The sequence below is a fragment of the Sus scrofa genome, chromosome 9, assembly GCF_054392235.1.
Source record: "Sus scrofa isolate SSC_HxYL_T2T_F1_AM1 chromosome 9, Sscrofa_HxYL_maternal_Yorkshire_Landrace_v2.0, whole genome shotgun sequence".
Taxonomy (NCBI): domain Eukaryota; kingdom Metazoa; phylum Chordata; class Mammalia; order Artiodactyla; family Suidae; genus Sus; species Sus scrofa.
Genome location: NC_139391.1, coordinates 131,223,099 through 131,239,804, shown reverse-complemented (window position 1 = coordinate 131,239,804; position 16,706 = coordinate 131,223,099). Strand labels below are relative to the sequence as shown.

Here is a 16,706-nt window from a genome sequence, read left to right as displayed (position 1 = left end):
ACACACACACACACACACACAATTAATCTGGTTTAACCACAAAGTACACTAGAGGAATACAAGACAAAAAAGTATGTTAGGACCAAGCAGTAGAAAAGCCTTGACTGACAAGTTGGAAAAGCTGTATTTGAACCAGAGGGTAAAAAGAGAAAATAAGTGTTTTTGATCCAAGGAATAAACAAAGCCATTCAAACATGATTTAGGGAGGTTAAGGAATTGTCAAAGGAGCCTAAAAGAGGCAAGGAGACCTATAAGAAGATGATCACAATGTCCAGGTGTGAGGAGTTACTGCTGGAATGAGAAGTGCTGCTAACAGGATATTAACATGGAAAAGTAGTACAGTTTTAGGAGCCACGGCTGCACTTCTTTTGCTATAAAATTAGTTTCTTCATTGTAATGGGCTATCAAGACATTGGCAAACATATCCCTAAATCAACAGATGGAGCTGCTGACAGAAGCACTGCAGTAAGGGAAGCACTACATAGTTAAAAGAAGTGTCTACTTCGGGGAGGACAAATCACTGCCCCCTTCAGGATGGAAGGGGTCTGAACCACTGCCCCTTCAGTGGCTTGATGGTCCCCCAGGGAATGGCGCCTTATAGACTACTTAGTATCTGCCTCTCTTGTTGGCAGTTTGGGCTCTCAGCAATGGTAGCAGCCAGAGCAGCTTTCACGCGGGAAGACCCACATCTGTGACCATGTTATCCAGGGTGCCACTGTACCTTTGCATATGAGCTCACTGACCAAGCACTGAGGAACTAGGGGAAGAGACTGACTGACAGCCACAGGCCATGGATCTTGTCCACCTGACTAATGAGAGTCTCCTCTGCAATGGAGAGCCTTTGAGGAGTATTCACACAGGATACAGGTACCCTCATACTCTGTGCCCATTACAAGTCGCCCAATCACGCATCTCTTCCCCAGATTTTCCTGTCGCCAACCCTCCATTTCGTTTTTTTCCAAGTTTCCAAACAAACCAGTAGTCACTCAACACAGATCTGTTTCCCTGATCATTTCTCCAATTACAGTGGAATTTTTGGTCCCCGGCAACTAGTATTCACTCAGAGCCAGTATCTAACAATCCCCCAAAAAGTGTGAGTATGTCACTGTTTCTAGGAGAGTCTCATGCTGACTGATACATTCTTTATACTATATTACACTCTAATACTGTACAAAAATACACATTTTCATCTATGTTATCAAGAGGCTAAATGAAATCTGCATAAATTACTATCTGCAACATAAAAATACAATTTTTTATGATTTCACCTGACTTAGCTCAACAACTAAGTTGGGGAAAATATATAGCTACATGCTGTCAAAAAGTAAATAACTTAATATTAGCAATGAAGCATTAACTGAACATTTACAACTTAAGAGTTATGGTTGGTTACTTTATTATTAAGTGTATGTTGATTCTAGAAAGTTTATTATGTGTTATGAACAAGGATTGCACCATCAAAATGTAACATAATCCCAGAAGTTTCTGATGTATAATAAATATTTATTGAGTAACTTCTATGTAGAAAACACTGCCCTGAGTTGGACTCAACTTTTTATATTACTGGAAACAGCCTTGAGGACACTGATTGCATCACTTCTCACTATGGGCAGATGGCTGGCTTACTATGGTGTTAAAAGTTCTTCAGAGGCACAAGGGAATATTTCTCAAAATAGATGAGACTAATCCTAGAGTGTAGGACATACTCTACACCTTTTGTACAACTGATCATCTGGACTTATCCATATATTTACTATATACTTACTACTTAAATTAAAATTATTATGACAGCCCTGATTGAGCACCTTTGACTCCCCCAGTCTCATTTATTTTATTGATGTTTAACCTCACTGATTTAGTCACTCATTTATCCCCCACTGGCTTCTCTGAAAAAAAAAATGCAGTGTTTGGTAGTTTTAACATTTCTTTTTTTTTTTTTTTCTTTTTTTTTTTTTTAAGTGCTGCACTTACAACATAGGAAGTTCCTGAGCTAGGAGTAGAATCAGAGCTGCAGAGGATGACCTAACACCATAGCCCCACTCAGGCCAGATCCAGGCCACATCTGCAACCTATTCCACAGCTCACGGCAATGCCGGATCCTTAACCAAATGAGCAAGGCTAGGGATTGAACCCACATCCTTATGGATACTGTCTGGTTCATTACTGCTGAGCCACAATGGGAACTACAGTTTTAGCATTTTTTTTTTTTTTTTTTTTTTTTTGGTCTTTTCTAGGGCAGCACCTGCAGCATATGGAGGTTCCCAGGCTAGGGGTCTGATCGGAGCTGTACCTACCGGCATACACCACCGCCACAGCAAGGCAGGATCCAAGCTGCGTCTTCGACCTACACCACAGCTCACGGCAATGAACGCCAGATCCTTAACCCACTGAGTAAGGCCAGGGATCGAACCAGCAACCTCATGGTTCCTAGTCGGATTCGCTAAACTCTGAGCCACAACGAGAACTCCCAGTTTTAGCATTTCTTAATATGATTTAATAGCAGGGAATTTTAATCAAATATCGGATCAATAAATCATTAGGTATAAATAACCAGCCACAAAAACAAAATTTAAAAGTATTGATTTTTAAACAAAAATAACTCTATAAACAAATTAAGATATCCATTACCTTCAGGAAGTAATATTTGTATCTCATTACTTGATTGTGGTATAATCAAAAAGTTAATAATGGGAAATACTGGGCTCTGTCATCTAAAACTGGATTTTATTGACTAAAACAAAAGAACACCAACACCCAGAAATGATTTAGGGGTGGCAGGAATTACTGTTATCACACCACTGATATTTAGGATAAAAGTAAAAGTCCTAATTTCCTATTCTTAAATTAAAAATGTTAGGAAGCACAGGTAAGAGCTTTAGATATAGAAGATGAAATCTAGTTATTCTAAAAAAAATAAGTTATGAGTCATCTATTAACTTCAGTATCACTAAAGAGGCAGGTTAAAAAATTATCAGCTGGTGCTGGAGAATTCAGTCAGATTGACATGTGGATGCTACATATTTTGTCAGCTAATTTAACATAAATTTTATTTTGTATTACTTAAAGCATATGATATAAATGTTACGTTAAAGCAGTGTTTATCAAACTATAATATAGACACCACAAAAGGCTTTTACTATCTATATTTTATATGACATTATATATGTGTTTATATAAGAAATGCCTACTTATATTCCTTAAGTCTCAGTCACGCCTGTTAGGTCTCCTCTTTCCTTCCACTAACGCTAATTTAGATATTTGATATAGAGAGACCAGGATTGAGCAATTAAACATAACATGAAACCCAAAAGCCATCTGAGCAAATTACGAGTCTCCATCATCTGTCCTAGACATAAAGATCTTTTTTAATCCCTCAATCTCTTTGTTCCAGTCTTTCTCCTTCCTCCTGATCTTATTCTTTATCTTTTCCTAGCTTGCACATTTCTCCTCTGCATCTTTTTTCAAAGCTATATATTCCCTATTCATCTGATGTCATAATGTAGCACTATTAGTAGCATTTCACCCTAAAAGAAGTTGTTCTCCACCAGATAAACTAGAAAACATTCATTCAACAGCCTTCCTTTTTTCAACCATCTACTATGAGTGATACAGGCATAGATCTAGATCTAGAAAAGGAAACGAAGAAAAGTTAAGTGCAGTTTCTGCCCTAAAAGTGTTCAAAATCTTAGGGAGCTGATTAGAAAATAAATTATGAAAGTATTAGGTCCAAAATGATGGCATGGATCTGGCAGTGCCACGAGTTGTGGTGCAGGTCACAGACACGGCTGGGATCTGGTATTACTGCGGCTGAGGCAATGGCCAGCCGCTACCAGCTTTTGATTTGACCCCTAGCCTGGGAACCTCCATACTCCGAGGGTTTGGCCCTAAAAAGACAAAAACAAAAACAAAAACAAAAACAAAAACAAAAACAAAATGATGGCATGGAGAATGAAACAACTAAATCCTTTCATTTTTAAATAAAGGGTTGTATTATTTTCTCCTACTCAGCAGAGTGACTGATATAGTGAGTGATGGACAGAACATGGAATATATGAAAAGACTGACAAAGAGGTGCAGTGATATCTGGAGAACTGTGGAAACTCAAATGAGGGAAGGGAGTTAATTACCTACAGGTAGAAAAGCCAAGCCTCAAAGAATGTAGGTCAGACCTAAACACAGAAAAATCTCTCCAATCTAGATTTAAGGAGAATTTTTATCTACAGCTTAACATCTTGCACACTGCAATGAGTTGAGATGCTGAAAAATCACTTATTTTAAGGTCTTTATTCTCTACATGTCTCTTGTTAAAATTTTTGTTTCAATAATTAACTAAATCTATAAAACAGCCTAAAGAGTCATCTTTGTGTCAGTTTAAGAATGACCTTTTCTAAATAATCTTTCTAAAATCTCGAGAGGCTGGCTCTCAAAATACACAATACTAATTTAATAAAACATTCTCTCAAAAGCAAAGTCCACACTCTTTGAAGCCGCTAAATCACTGATAGATATGAAAAGCTGCTGTCATTGTAGGATTCTTTCTCCCAGGAATTACCTATGATTATACCAGTATACATTTTGTTCTTAAGTTAAAATGGGGTAAGAGAGTAATGGGAAAATTCTTTCTTTAGAGGCTTAATAAGAATAAATATATATGTAAATGATACACAAAAAAATCCCAAACTTCATGACTGTAATTGTTTTCGAAAGCCAGCTAAACACAAAGTATTTCAAACCAAAGCCACAGGGATGTAACAGAAGTTACTAAGGCTTTAAAGATTATTAAAGCAGATGAAGATGATAAAAATTAATCATCTTTCTTTCTAAAATTCAAGCATTAGTCTCACTTTCCTAAATCACATTCTATGATTACAAAGGAATGTCCGTCTAGAATACGAATGTGCTCAAGGCACCAGTTAACACTCATTCTACATTTGAAAAGAGCCAAACCAAATATGATAGAAAAAAAGTCATTTAAACTTAAGAGCTATCCCTTCATATTAAAAAATTTCCTCCCCTGCAAAATGTGCCAAGATATTTATAAGGAATAGTAACTCCATCATCCTCTCCTCAGATTCAAAATATGAAACAGAAAACATTTATTATTTCACCCACTTTATCTAAGGCTACTTGAGCTAGAAATCTAGAGTTCATAAAATTGACAAAGAAATACAAAGTTTTACATGTAAAACCAGATGATAAAGTGAATATACACACTTTAGCATGATCTAGTTATAGTTTTGGATTTAAATGCTATACTTTGGGATTTTTAAAAATAATTTCAACTTTATTTTATAAAGGTGAAACACACAAACATGATTATAAAATCTAGGCAGAATGTAATTTCCTACCCTCACTTTTCCCCTTTCTTCTCCTCTGCTTCTAAACCAGGCAGCTCATCATCTACTTTATAGATACAAAAACATACTTTCATCGTTGTTTTGAGCATTAGCTTTCAGATTGAAGCTGCACACATTTACAGTATGCCTCAGATTGGGATTAAGTGGTGCCCTGTTCAGTTAACCTTGTAGAAATACCAATTTAAGCACAGACATCTAATAATGTTTTTTGACATTAATGATAATGTTTTTCCATGTGACTCTCCAATTAGTTTTTCACTTCAAATGAAGCTTTATATACTAAAGGTTTTTGAGATCTTGAGAATAATTTCATCAACCTAGACAAGTTCACTAAAGATGAGACCAGATAGTGCTGACCTAAAAAAAAAAAATCTTAAAACACTTTGCCTACATGGAAAAACTACTGACTCGGGTTCACTGGTGTTTAGATAAGGAAACCATGAAAAAAAAGTATTCAAATTAATCCTATATACATTTAAAGGAAAGATGAGAGAAAAGCAATTCTTTTTTTTTTTTTTTTTTGCTTTTTAGGGCACCTGCAGCCTATGGAAGTTTCTAGGTTAGGGATTAGAATAGAAGCTGCAGCTGCTGGCCTACACCACAGCCACAGTAACATGGGATCCAAGCCATGTCTGCGAACTACACCATAGCTCATGGCAACGCCAGATTCTCAACCCACTGAGTGAGCCCAGGGATCGAACCCACATCCTCAAGAATACTAGTTGGGTTCTTAACCCACTGAGCCACAGTGGGAACTCCACAAAGCAATTACTAAATCAATAGCAAATAAGTTCACTTTCTCACTCAAGAAGAAAGTGTGCAGAAAGTATAGAAATCAGTAGTATTCCCATCCCTTTTACAACTTTTACAAAATTAGGTACTCTGCTCCCAATTGTATAACTGTGTGGATAACTGTTCCACCGATACTTTTTTTTTTTTTGTCTTTTCGCCTTTTCTAGGACCCCTCCCACGGCATATGAAGGTTCCCAGGCTAGGGGTCCAATTGGAGGTGTAGCCGCCAGCCTACGCCACAGCCACAGCAATGTGGGATCCAAGCCGAGTCTGCGACCTACACACAGCTCACGGCAACATCAGATCCTTAACCCACTGAGCAAGGCCAGGGATGGAACCCACAACCTCATGGTTCCTAGTTGGATTCGTTAACCACCGCGCCACGATGGGAAATCCCCACCAATATTTTCAATATTAACTTCCCACAAACAAGTTTGGAGCCTTATTAAAATTGAAATACATGCTTTTAAACATTTCAAATTTAACATCAGCTTTTAGGAGAAAATAAAAACTAACACATACATATATTACAGCTTAAAAATTACTTTCACAGAGATCATCTGAAGAAGGCAAGATTATCACTTACTAAGGAAAAAACTGGCTTAGAGAGGGTAGATGACATGTATGAGGTCAGCTACCATCAGATAAATCTGGAACTAGAAGCCCAAATTCTTAGTTCAACAAACACATTTTCATTCATTTCTTTAACTGAAGGACCTGGTTATAACAGGTCATCTATTATTGATTCCCAATGTAACACCATAAATGCATAAATTACCTGCCATGATAAAAAGAAACAGCATTGACATATATTCACTGAGTATGTATCTCAAAATCCAATGAAACAATTTCATTTTGGCAAGCATCCAAAAATGCTAATAAATTTGCAGTCAGTATAAAGTTGATTGTTTTTCAATGTTTAAAAATCTAATCATAGTCAATAGCCCTCCCCATTTTCTAACACGATTGTTTCTTAAAAGAACTTAAGACCACATAGGAGTTCCCGTCGTGGCTCAGTGGTTACTGAATCCAACTACGAACCATGAGGTTGCGGGTTTGATCCCTGGCCTTGCTCAGTGGGTTAAGGATCTGGCGTTGCCGTGAGCTTGGTGTAGCTTGCAGACACAGCTTGGATCCCGCGTTGCTGTGGCTCTGGTATAGGCCGGCCGCTACAGCTCTGACTAGACCCCTAGCCTGGGAACCTCCATATGCCAGGGTAGCGGCCCAAGAAATGGCAAAAAACAAAAACAAACAAAAAAAAAACTTAAGACCACATATGCACTTGACAAAAAAAATATAACTATTTACTTTTATTACATAATTACTTAAATGTCCACTGTTTAAAGGGTTTAAAAAAACACACACAGTTTTAGTAGTTTCCCGTTGATTAATGAATGCTTAAATGAGCAAACTTTTTATTCATAATGCCCTCTACTGGTAGCTCAAGAGGTTCAAATATTCTCATTACAGGAGGTTGGATTAATTTAACTGTGGTTCCCCCACCAACTGCGCATAAATCTCTGCGAAAGCTTGTTAAAAATACAACTTCCTCCTCTACAAAATATCTACAGATACTATGATTTCAATAAGTCTGGGATAAGATCTAGAACTCTGCATTTTTAACAACTTTCCCAACAAACAAGCAGAGACTCACTGGTTTGGTTAGTTACACTTGACTTTCAAAGCACAATAACTTTGTGAAAAGCTGTGGGAAGGGCATTACTGTTCCTCTTTTACAGATGAAGACTGAAGCTCAAGACAATTTACACCAGGTCACAGGCTAAAAAGTAGCAGAGCAACTAACATTTTCTTATTCTTAGTGGTATGTACACATAGAGAAAAGATAAATGCAAATATTTATTTCTTTAGATACAGCTTATGTAAGCAATAGTACATGTTACAGTTTCTCAAGCATGGCTCCACATGAGAATCACCAAGGGAGTTTGTGAAAATGCTTAACCCAGATCCCACTCCCAGAGATTCAGAAGGAATAGGTTTAGGGTAGTTCCTAGCCACTGTTCTGCCTTTTTTTTTTTTTTTTTTTTAAGTTCCCAGATGATGATAACTGGTCACCAGGGTTGACACCCCTCAGGCCCAGGCTGCTCAGCGTTAAGTGTACAAGACTTACCTGAAGGACAGACTGCTGGGCCCTACCCCCAGAGTTTCTCTTTCCATAGCTCTGGTAGGGTTTGAGAATTTGCACTTTTAACAAGTTCCAGATGGTGATGATGCTGCTGGTTCTGTGACCACACTCTGAGAAGGGGTTAATAAGCACACTGACTAGTGGTTCTCAACTTTGCCTACACATTAGAACCACCTGGAGAAATTTTATAACTACTGATAGCCAGGCACATCCTCAGACCAATTCCAACAAAATCTCTGGGTGGGTTCCAGGGAACCTAAAATTAAGGTTGCCCTACAGCAAAGTCTATAAAACATACTAATATGTTAATAGATGTATAGTGATTTTCTGAATGAGTAATACAGTATGCAATATTTCCAAAGTTTTCTGGACCAGAAATTCTTCTGTCAAGGCATACAATTAACAGCTCTGGATGTGTGAAATACTAGCTTAGAGGATAAAGTGGCCTACAAGACATTCTCCTCCAACCTCAGTTGAGCTTTATCTTTTGCCAAACCCTCCCTTCATCCACTGCCTATGTTCCTATTAAAATATTAGTAACTGGGAATTCCCGTCTTGGCTCAGTGGTTAACGAATCCGACTAGGAACGATAAGGTTGTGGGTTCCATCCCTGGCCTTGCTCAGTGGGTTAAGGATCCGGCGTTGCTGTGAGCTGTGGTGTAGGTCCCAGACACGGCTTGGATCCCAAGTTGCGGTGGCTCTGGTGTAGGCTGGGAGACTACAGCTCGAATTCGACCCCTAGCCTGGGAACCTCCATCTGCCGCAGGAGTGGCCCAAGAAATGGCAAAAAGACAAAAAATATATATATATATTAATAACTCCCTATTGTAATTATCTATTTTTTTTGTTTCTGTTATTCTTATTTCATGGCTGCACTCTCAGCATATTCCCCAGGCTGCAGCTGCAGCAATGCGGGGGGCAGGGGATCATCAAACCCACACCTCCATAGCAACCAGAGCCTCTGCAGTCAGGTTCTTCACCCACTAAGCCACATGGGACCTCCTGTAATGTGACTGTTTATTTGACCTGAATTAGATATGCAGCTTGCCAAGAGGAGAATGCTGTTCTTCATAATTTAAAAACCAAAAACTGATTTGATTTTAGTATATCCAAGTTTAAAAAACTGGATTTTTAAAACAATAGTAATTTTTGGATTTGTTTCATTTTGTAAGGGTTTTTGGAAACATCATCTCATTGTTAATGGATCACCTGGCTAAAATGATTATTAGAATAAAAAATTACCAAAGCTTTTTGCCACTCTTAAGTTACTAAGGAAGTGAAGATGTGGCAGATCCCAAGACAAGTTGAGTATCATCTTTTAAGTGCACACAGTCCCTTTTTTACTTAAGGCAGGATTAAGAGTAGCCCTATGAAGAACTATTGAATTCTGATCTTAGCTATGTGTAAGCTGTTGTATACGTTACACTGCGTAAAAGCCATGTTTGACACATTATCTTTTCTACAGAAAGTAGGGGTATGAATCTGTATTCAGTTATGCAACAAAAGTTAACTGAGCACCAGCTATGCTCGGAATCATGCTGGGCTCTGGTGAATATAAATATAAATCATGCTAGGCTCTGGGAATATAAATGAGATGCAATCTCTGAATGAGCTTGTAGAAACAGTACATTTTGGTATATGCAGAAAAATTGCAAGGTTTAGTATTCTCCTTTAGTGCCACAAAGGAAAATATTTGACTTCTACCTATAAAGGTGGTATGGTCCATTCTATGTCTTTCTGGAATTATGTTTTCTATATACCTCACAAATATTTAAAATAATTACATATGTATTAAGTCTCAAAGCATCATGAGACTATGATGCGTCTCAAACTTTTCCAGTTTGGGGTACTGTGAGACTGTATTGGAGGAAGTCAGTCATATTAACAAATATTAACATATACTTGTTTTTAAAGGGCAGTGATAATCACCTTAACCTACACTTTTTTTTTTTTTTTTTTTTTTTGTCTTTTTAGGGCTGTGTCCACGGCATATGGCAGTTCCAAGGTTAGGGGTCAAATAGGACCTGTGGCTGCTGGCCTACACCACAGCCACAGCAACATGGGATCCGAGCCCTGTCTGAGACCTACACCACAGCTCACAGCAACACCAGATCCTTAACCCACTAAGCAAGACCAGGGATGAAACCCATATCCTCATGGATACTAATCGGGTTCATTAACTGCTGAGCCACAATGAGAACTCCAACCTACACTTTTTATTCAGCACATAATTACTGAATGCCCATTAGGTGTCAGGCACTGCTCTTGGAACTACAGTTATGCAATAAAGAAAAGAAAGTTCTTTAAGAAGCTTACAATTGTCTCTTTTCTTCTAAAAAGTAAAAAAGTGGAAACATTCTTGTCACCCAAACTAGAAACAGAGATTCTTTTCAAGGGAGGGAGAAGAGTTAAATCTAAAGTTATTAATTTATAAAACTTGCTGGAAGTCCCAATAACTCTGAAAAGCTGATAAACACAGAAGAAAGTACTAAATAAACAAAACTTTAAAATTAACTAGTTTACCTCTGAATTCCTTCAAGAATATCCTTAACAGCTGCCATTAACTTCTGAAGATATACAAATGCTTCTTCAAATGATGCTATTTTTGAAGATGTCAAAGTTGAGTTTGAGCTCAATCTCTGAAACACATCCATGCTAAAAGAGAGAAAAAGAAAAGATGCTCAGAGGTATAAATGCATATTTATAATTCAAGTATTTCTAACTATAAAATAAGGTAATATTTATAACTCATCTCTCATAATGCTGATCTATTCAGAAATAAAAGGCAGTGACTTATGAATGTCCAGGCTATCATTTATGCAAAGGATATAGGTTATCAACCCCAGAGGTCCAAATCTAAAGTAATATTGTAAGAGCTGTGTGAATGTTTCACTCTGAGAGGTCATAAGAGATGATAGGGAAGTGATACTATCAATCTATATTCAAGTCAGTACATAAGTACAGAGACTACTCTAGTACACAAGGATAAAGAAAAAAAATCAGATATTAGATTAAGAGTTTATTGAAACTGGATGTTAAATGTTCATACACTTTACTCTGGCAATTCCAGTTTTAGAAATCAATCATGTATCGGGAGTTCTCATTGTGGTACAGTCAAAACGAATCCGACTCGGAACCACGAGGTTGAGGGTTCGAGACCTGGCCTCGCTCAGTGGGTTAAGGATCCTGCATTGCCATGAGCTGTGGTGTAGGTTGAAGACGCGGCCTGGATCTAGCATGGCTGTGGCTGTGGCACAGACCAGCGGCTGAAGCTCCAATTTGACCCCAAACCTGGGAACCTCCATATGCTATTTGTGTGGCCCTAAAAGGAAAAAAAGAAAAAGAAAAAGAAATCAATCACATATTATTCACTGGATGAATAATAATGAGTAACCGCCTAAATGTTCAACAATATTTTTAAAAATGTAAAGTAAATAGTTAATTAGCCACTCAATGAAATACCAAACAACTGTTAAAATGATGCTCATGCTACCTATGAAACAGAAAAATTAAGGTATGCAAAAGTTACTTACATAATAACTACATAAAATTCAAAACATGCTGTGTGGATTGAACAGTGTCCCTCCAAGATCCATGTATGTTCACAACCTCAGAAAGTGGCCTTATTTAAAACAGGATCTTTGCAGATTTAATTAGTTAAGTTAAAGTGACGTTACACTGGATTGGGGTGAGCACCACCCCATGGGGAGACAAAGGCAAGGACTGCAGTGATACATCTACAAAGATTTCTGGCAACTACTAGAAGCTGGGATACGGTAATGAAATAGATTCTCCCTCAGAACCTCTTGAAAGAGCCAACCCTAGAGACACTTGGATTTCAGGCTTTCTAGCCTCCAGAACTGTGAGAGAACAAACTTGTGTTAATTTTAAGCTACCCAGCTTGTGGTAATTTGTTATGGCAGCCCTAGGACACTGACATACAGGCATAAACACAAACCTGGGTATACACAACGATGCCACCAATGTAACGATGGTGACCTTTAGGTAGTGAGGGTTCAGGGGAATTTTCTCCCCTAACTTACAGTACTTTCCAAACCACTCTGTGTAACTGTGGTTAAAATACTCATAAAGCTGGAGTTCCCGTCGTGGCGCAGTGGTTAACGAATCCGACTAGCAACCATGAGGTTGCGGGTTCCGTCCCTGCCCTTGCTCAGTGGGTTAACGATCCGGCGTTGCCGTGAGCTGTGGTGTAGGCTGCAGACGCGGCTCGGATCCCGCGTTTCTGTGGCTCTGGCGTAGGCCGGTGGCTACAGCTCCGATTCAACCCCTAGCCTGGGAACCTCCATGTGCCGAGGGAGCGGCCCAAGAAATAGCAACAACAACAACAAAAGACAAAAAAAGACAAAAAAACAAAACAAAACAAAACAAAAAAATACTCATAAAGCTCACTGTTTTAACCATTTTGAAGTGTACAATTCAGTGGCATTTAGTACATTCACAATATTGTGCAGCTATCACCACTATCTACTTACAGAACATTCTGATCACTCCAAAAGTAACCCCTGTGTCCACTAAGCAGTAACTCCCCATACCTCCTTCCCCCAATTTCTGACAACCACCTAAGCTGTCTTCTATCTCTACAGATCTGCATATTGCGGATTGTTGATATCAATAAACCAGGTGACCTTCTCTGTCTTCTTTTGTTTACCACGTTTAACATTCAACCACATATCATGAGTCAATACTTCATTCCTTTTTTTTTTTTGGCCACTCCCATGGCATGCAAAAAGTCCTAGGCCAGGGACTGAACCTGTGCCATAGCAGTGACAATGCCAGGACCCACTGAGACAACAAGGAACTCCTTCATTCCTTTTTATGGGTGAATATAATAACCCATTTTTTATGGACCTACCACTTTGATATACCACATTTTTTTATACATTCATCTGCTAATATGGACTGTTTCCGTTTGGCTATTATAAATAGGGTTGCTATGAACATTCATGTACAAGTTTTTGTGTTCAATTATTTTGTGTATATATCTAAAAGCAGAAATGCTGAGTCATATAGTGATTATACATGTAACTTACTGAGGAACCAGAGAAATGCTTTCCACAGTGGCTGCACAATTTTACATTCCTATAAGCAATGTACAAAAGTTCCAATTTTTCCACTTTCTCACCAACATTACTTTTTTTAATGGCCATTCTAGAGAGTATGAAGTGGTATCTCATTAAGGTTTTGATTTTCCTTTCCCTAATGACTAATGACACAGAGCACATTTCCATGGGCTTACTGGCCATCTGTACATTTTATTCAAATCCTTTGCCCATTTTTAAAAATTTAATGTTATTGGAGTAGAGTTGACTTACAATGTTTTATTAGTTTCAGGTGTATAGCAAAGTGAATCAGTCATACACATAAATATATCCATTCTTTTTTTCCCCCATATAGGTTCTTACAAACTATTGATTAGATTTTCCTGTGCTTTTGCCCATTTTTTAACCAAAATGTCTTTTTGCTGTTAAGTTCTGCAGGTTCACTGTAGATTCTAGATACTAGACCCTTACTAGATACATGATTTGCAAATGTATTTCCCCATTCTGTAGGTTTTATTTTGATGTTGTCCTTTGATGCAGAAAATGTTTTTATTTTTGACAAAGTACAATTTATCTAATTTATTCTTGCTGAAAGAAAGAAAAAAAAAGAAAAGCAAGAGATGAATTCCTGTTGTGGCTCAGCAGGTTAAGAACCTGACACAGTGTCCATGAGGATGTGGGTTTGATCCCTGGCCCTACTAAGGATCCTGCATTGCTGCAAGATGCAGCACAAGTCACAAGTGCAGTTCAAATCTGGTATTGCTGTGGCTGTGGTGTAGGCCAGCAGCTGCAGCTCCGATTTGACCCCAAACCTGTGATTTTCCATGTGTCACTAGTGTGGCCCGCCATTAAAAAAGAAGAAGAAAGGCAGAGAAACAGAAAATGAATGATGGAGTTCCCTGGAGGCACAGTAGATTAAGGATCTGGCATTATCACTGCTGTGGCTCAGTTAACTTCTATGGCACAAGTTCAATCCCTGGCCTGGAACCTCTGCATGTTGCAGGTACAGCCAGAAATGAAAAATAAAAAATAGAGAATGAATGAATATAGGAAATAAACTTCTACGAAAGCCATCAGTTTACCAAAAATATATTTTGAAAATTTATAAAAAATTATCAGACAATAAACTGTCAAAACCAATCTCATTTTTCTTTTGCCTTCACAGTATTAATACGATTCTGAGTCATGAAGAAAGTAACAGCAAAAAACAATACATTTTGTTTAATTATATTTCCCACTGCAAACTCAAAATATATGGTTTTTAAAAGAAAATGCGTCAGAGATTGAACAAGAAATAATAAGAAAGATTTTTTTCCCTGAAACTGAATCATTAATAGTACCTAACACTCATCCAAATCCGTTATAAACAGCGAACACACAATAACCTAACCTGGTGTGCTCTAAGTTCACAACTGATAACGAACCACAAGAAGAACACAGAGTAAGAAAATGGCATTCACAATTGTACATAAGTGCTCAAGTAGTAGTTTTATATGAAAAATTGTGCATACAGCCTACCAGATCTTCAAACGAGCATCTCTCCATGAAAGGCTCAAGCATGAATATGTGGAGGAAGTTCTACAGTGACTTTGACTTTGGGACACAATCAGGAATGGGAAACAATGAGGTAGGCTTTCAGAACGATACACAACAATATAAGCATTTTTCACTTACTGAACTACTATAATGCAAAGTCTATTACCCAGAAATTACCAAAAACTCTGTAATATCCAACACAAAAGTATATGTATTACAGGTCAGTTCTAAGGTACAGAAAGTATTCAAATGTTTTCTAAGTGAGGGGAGATTAAAATACCTAAGATACTGTTTTAAAATATCCAAGAGGAGTTCCCGTCGTGGCGCAGTGGTTAACGAATCCGACTAGGAACCATGAGGTTGCGGGTTCGGTCCCTGCCCTTGCTCAGTGGGTTAAGGATCCGGCGTTGCCGTGAGCTGTGGTGTAGGTTGCAGACGCGGCTCGGATCCTGCATTGCTGTGGCTCTGGCGTAAGTAGGCCAGTGGCTACAGCTCCGATTCGACCCCTAGCCTGGGAACCTCCATATGCCGCGGGAGCGGCCCAAGAAATAGCAACAACAACAACAACAACAAAAAAAAAGACCAAAAAAAAGACCAAAAAAAAAAACTAAAAAAAAAAAATATCCAAGAGACTCAAAATATTATTCACTATTTTATTTTGAAAGTGTTCATCTCTGCCTGGTATATATAACTTTTGGCTAACAAGAATATCTGATAAGCCAAAACATTAAAAATATGTTAAGACTGGACAAAACAAACAAAACCTTTGCTCTATATTAAAATACAAAATTTTAGGAGTTCCCAACGTGGCTCAGTGGTTAACGAATACGACTAGGAACCATGAGGCTGTGGGTTCGATCCCTGGCCTTGCTCAGTGGGTTAAGGATCCAGCATTGCCGTGAGCTGTGGTGTAGGTTGCAGACGCAGCTTGGATCCCGTGTTGCTGTGGCTCTGGCATAGGCCGGTGGCTACAGCTCCGACTGTTGGACCCCTAGCCTGGGAGCCTCCATATGCCGCAGGCAGCCCTAGAAAAGGCAAAAAGACAAAAAAAACCCAAAATTTTAAACACGGTTTTCTTTAGTGTACATGTCAGATATAGTTATTTCTTTAGTATAACAGACTATATTTGTTCAAAAAATGTTTTACTTGTAGCCAAGGACTAAAATGGGTCCAATCTATAGTGATGTAACAGATGACTGACTGAGAATAGACGTCAATTCTATTCATCTAATAGAGTGCTAATATTACTTTGCTGTTCTTGTAAACAACTAGAACAGATAGATGATTTTAGTCCAAAACAAGAGTCACACTGAGGCCTCAAGCCAAAATCATACAGTATGACTGACATTAATTAAAGAGTATGGGTTTGGAGAAAACCATGGGAAGGGAGTGCTGCCTACTTTAAAATCAGTTGTTTTTAATTATTTTTAAGTTACCCAGCAGTAGCCTATTTAAAAACCTCTTCAGGAGTTCCCATTGTGGCGCAGTGGTTAACGAATCCGACTAGGAACCATGAGGTTGCGGGTTCGGTCCCTGCGCTTGCTTGGTGGGTTGACGATCCGGCGTTGCCGTGAGCTGTGGTGTAGGTTGCAGACGCGGCTCGGATCCCGCGTTGCTGTGGCTCTGGCGTAGGCCGGTGGCTACAGCTCCGATTCAACCCCTAGCCTGGGAACCTCCATATGCCGCGGGAGCGGCCCAAGAAATAGCAACAACAACAACAACACAACAACAAAAAAGACAAAAGACAAAAAAAAAATAAAAACCTCTTCAAAAATGATCTCTATTTTTCATTTTACCAAGACCATAATATTTCATGGG

At 38.4% G+C, this 16,706-nt stretch overlaps 1 protein-coding gene across 15 annotated transcripts in view; it reads right to left on the bottom strand.

The window, feature by feature from the left end:
* SWT1 (SWT1 RNA endoribonuclease homolog) overlaps positions 1-16,706 on the bottom strand; it is a 104,399-nt gene that overhangs the window by 35,251 nt on the left and 52,442 nt on the right. For 12 of the 15 annotated variants that reach the window (XR_014816495.1, XR_014816494.1, XR_014816500.1 and 9 more), the window contains one exon: positions 10,816-10,947. Coding sequence is in view for 7 of the 15 variants with exons in the window: in XM_013979933.3 (XP_013835387.2) it covers positions 10,816-10,947 (132 nt within the window). In the remaining 8 variants the exon portion in view is untranslated. Of the gene's footprint in view, positions 1-10,815; positions 10,948-13,418; positions 16,464-16,706 lie in introns of those variants that run through there. The other 3 variants (XR_014816497.1, XR_014816496.1, XR_014816498.1) reach the window with 3 other exon arrangements.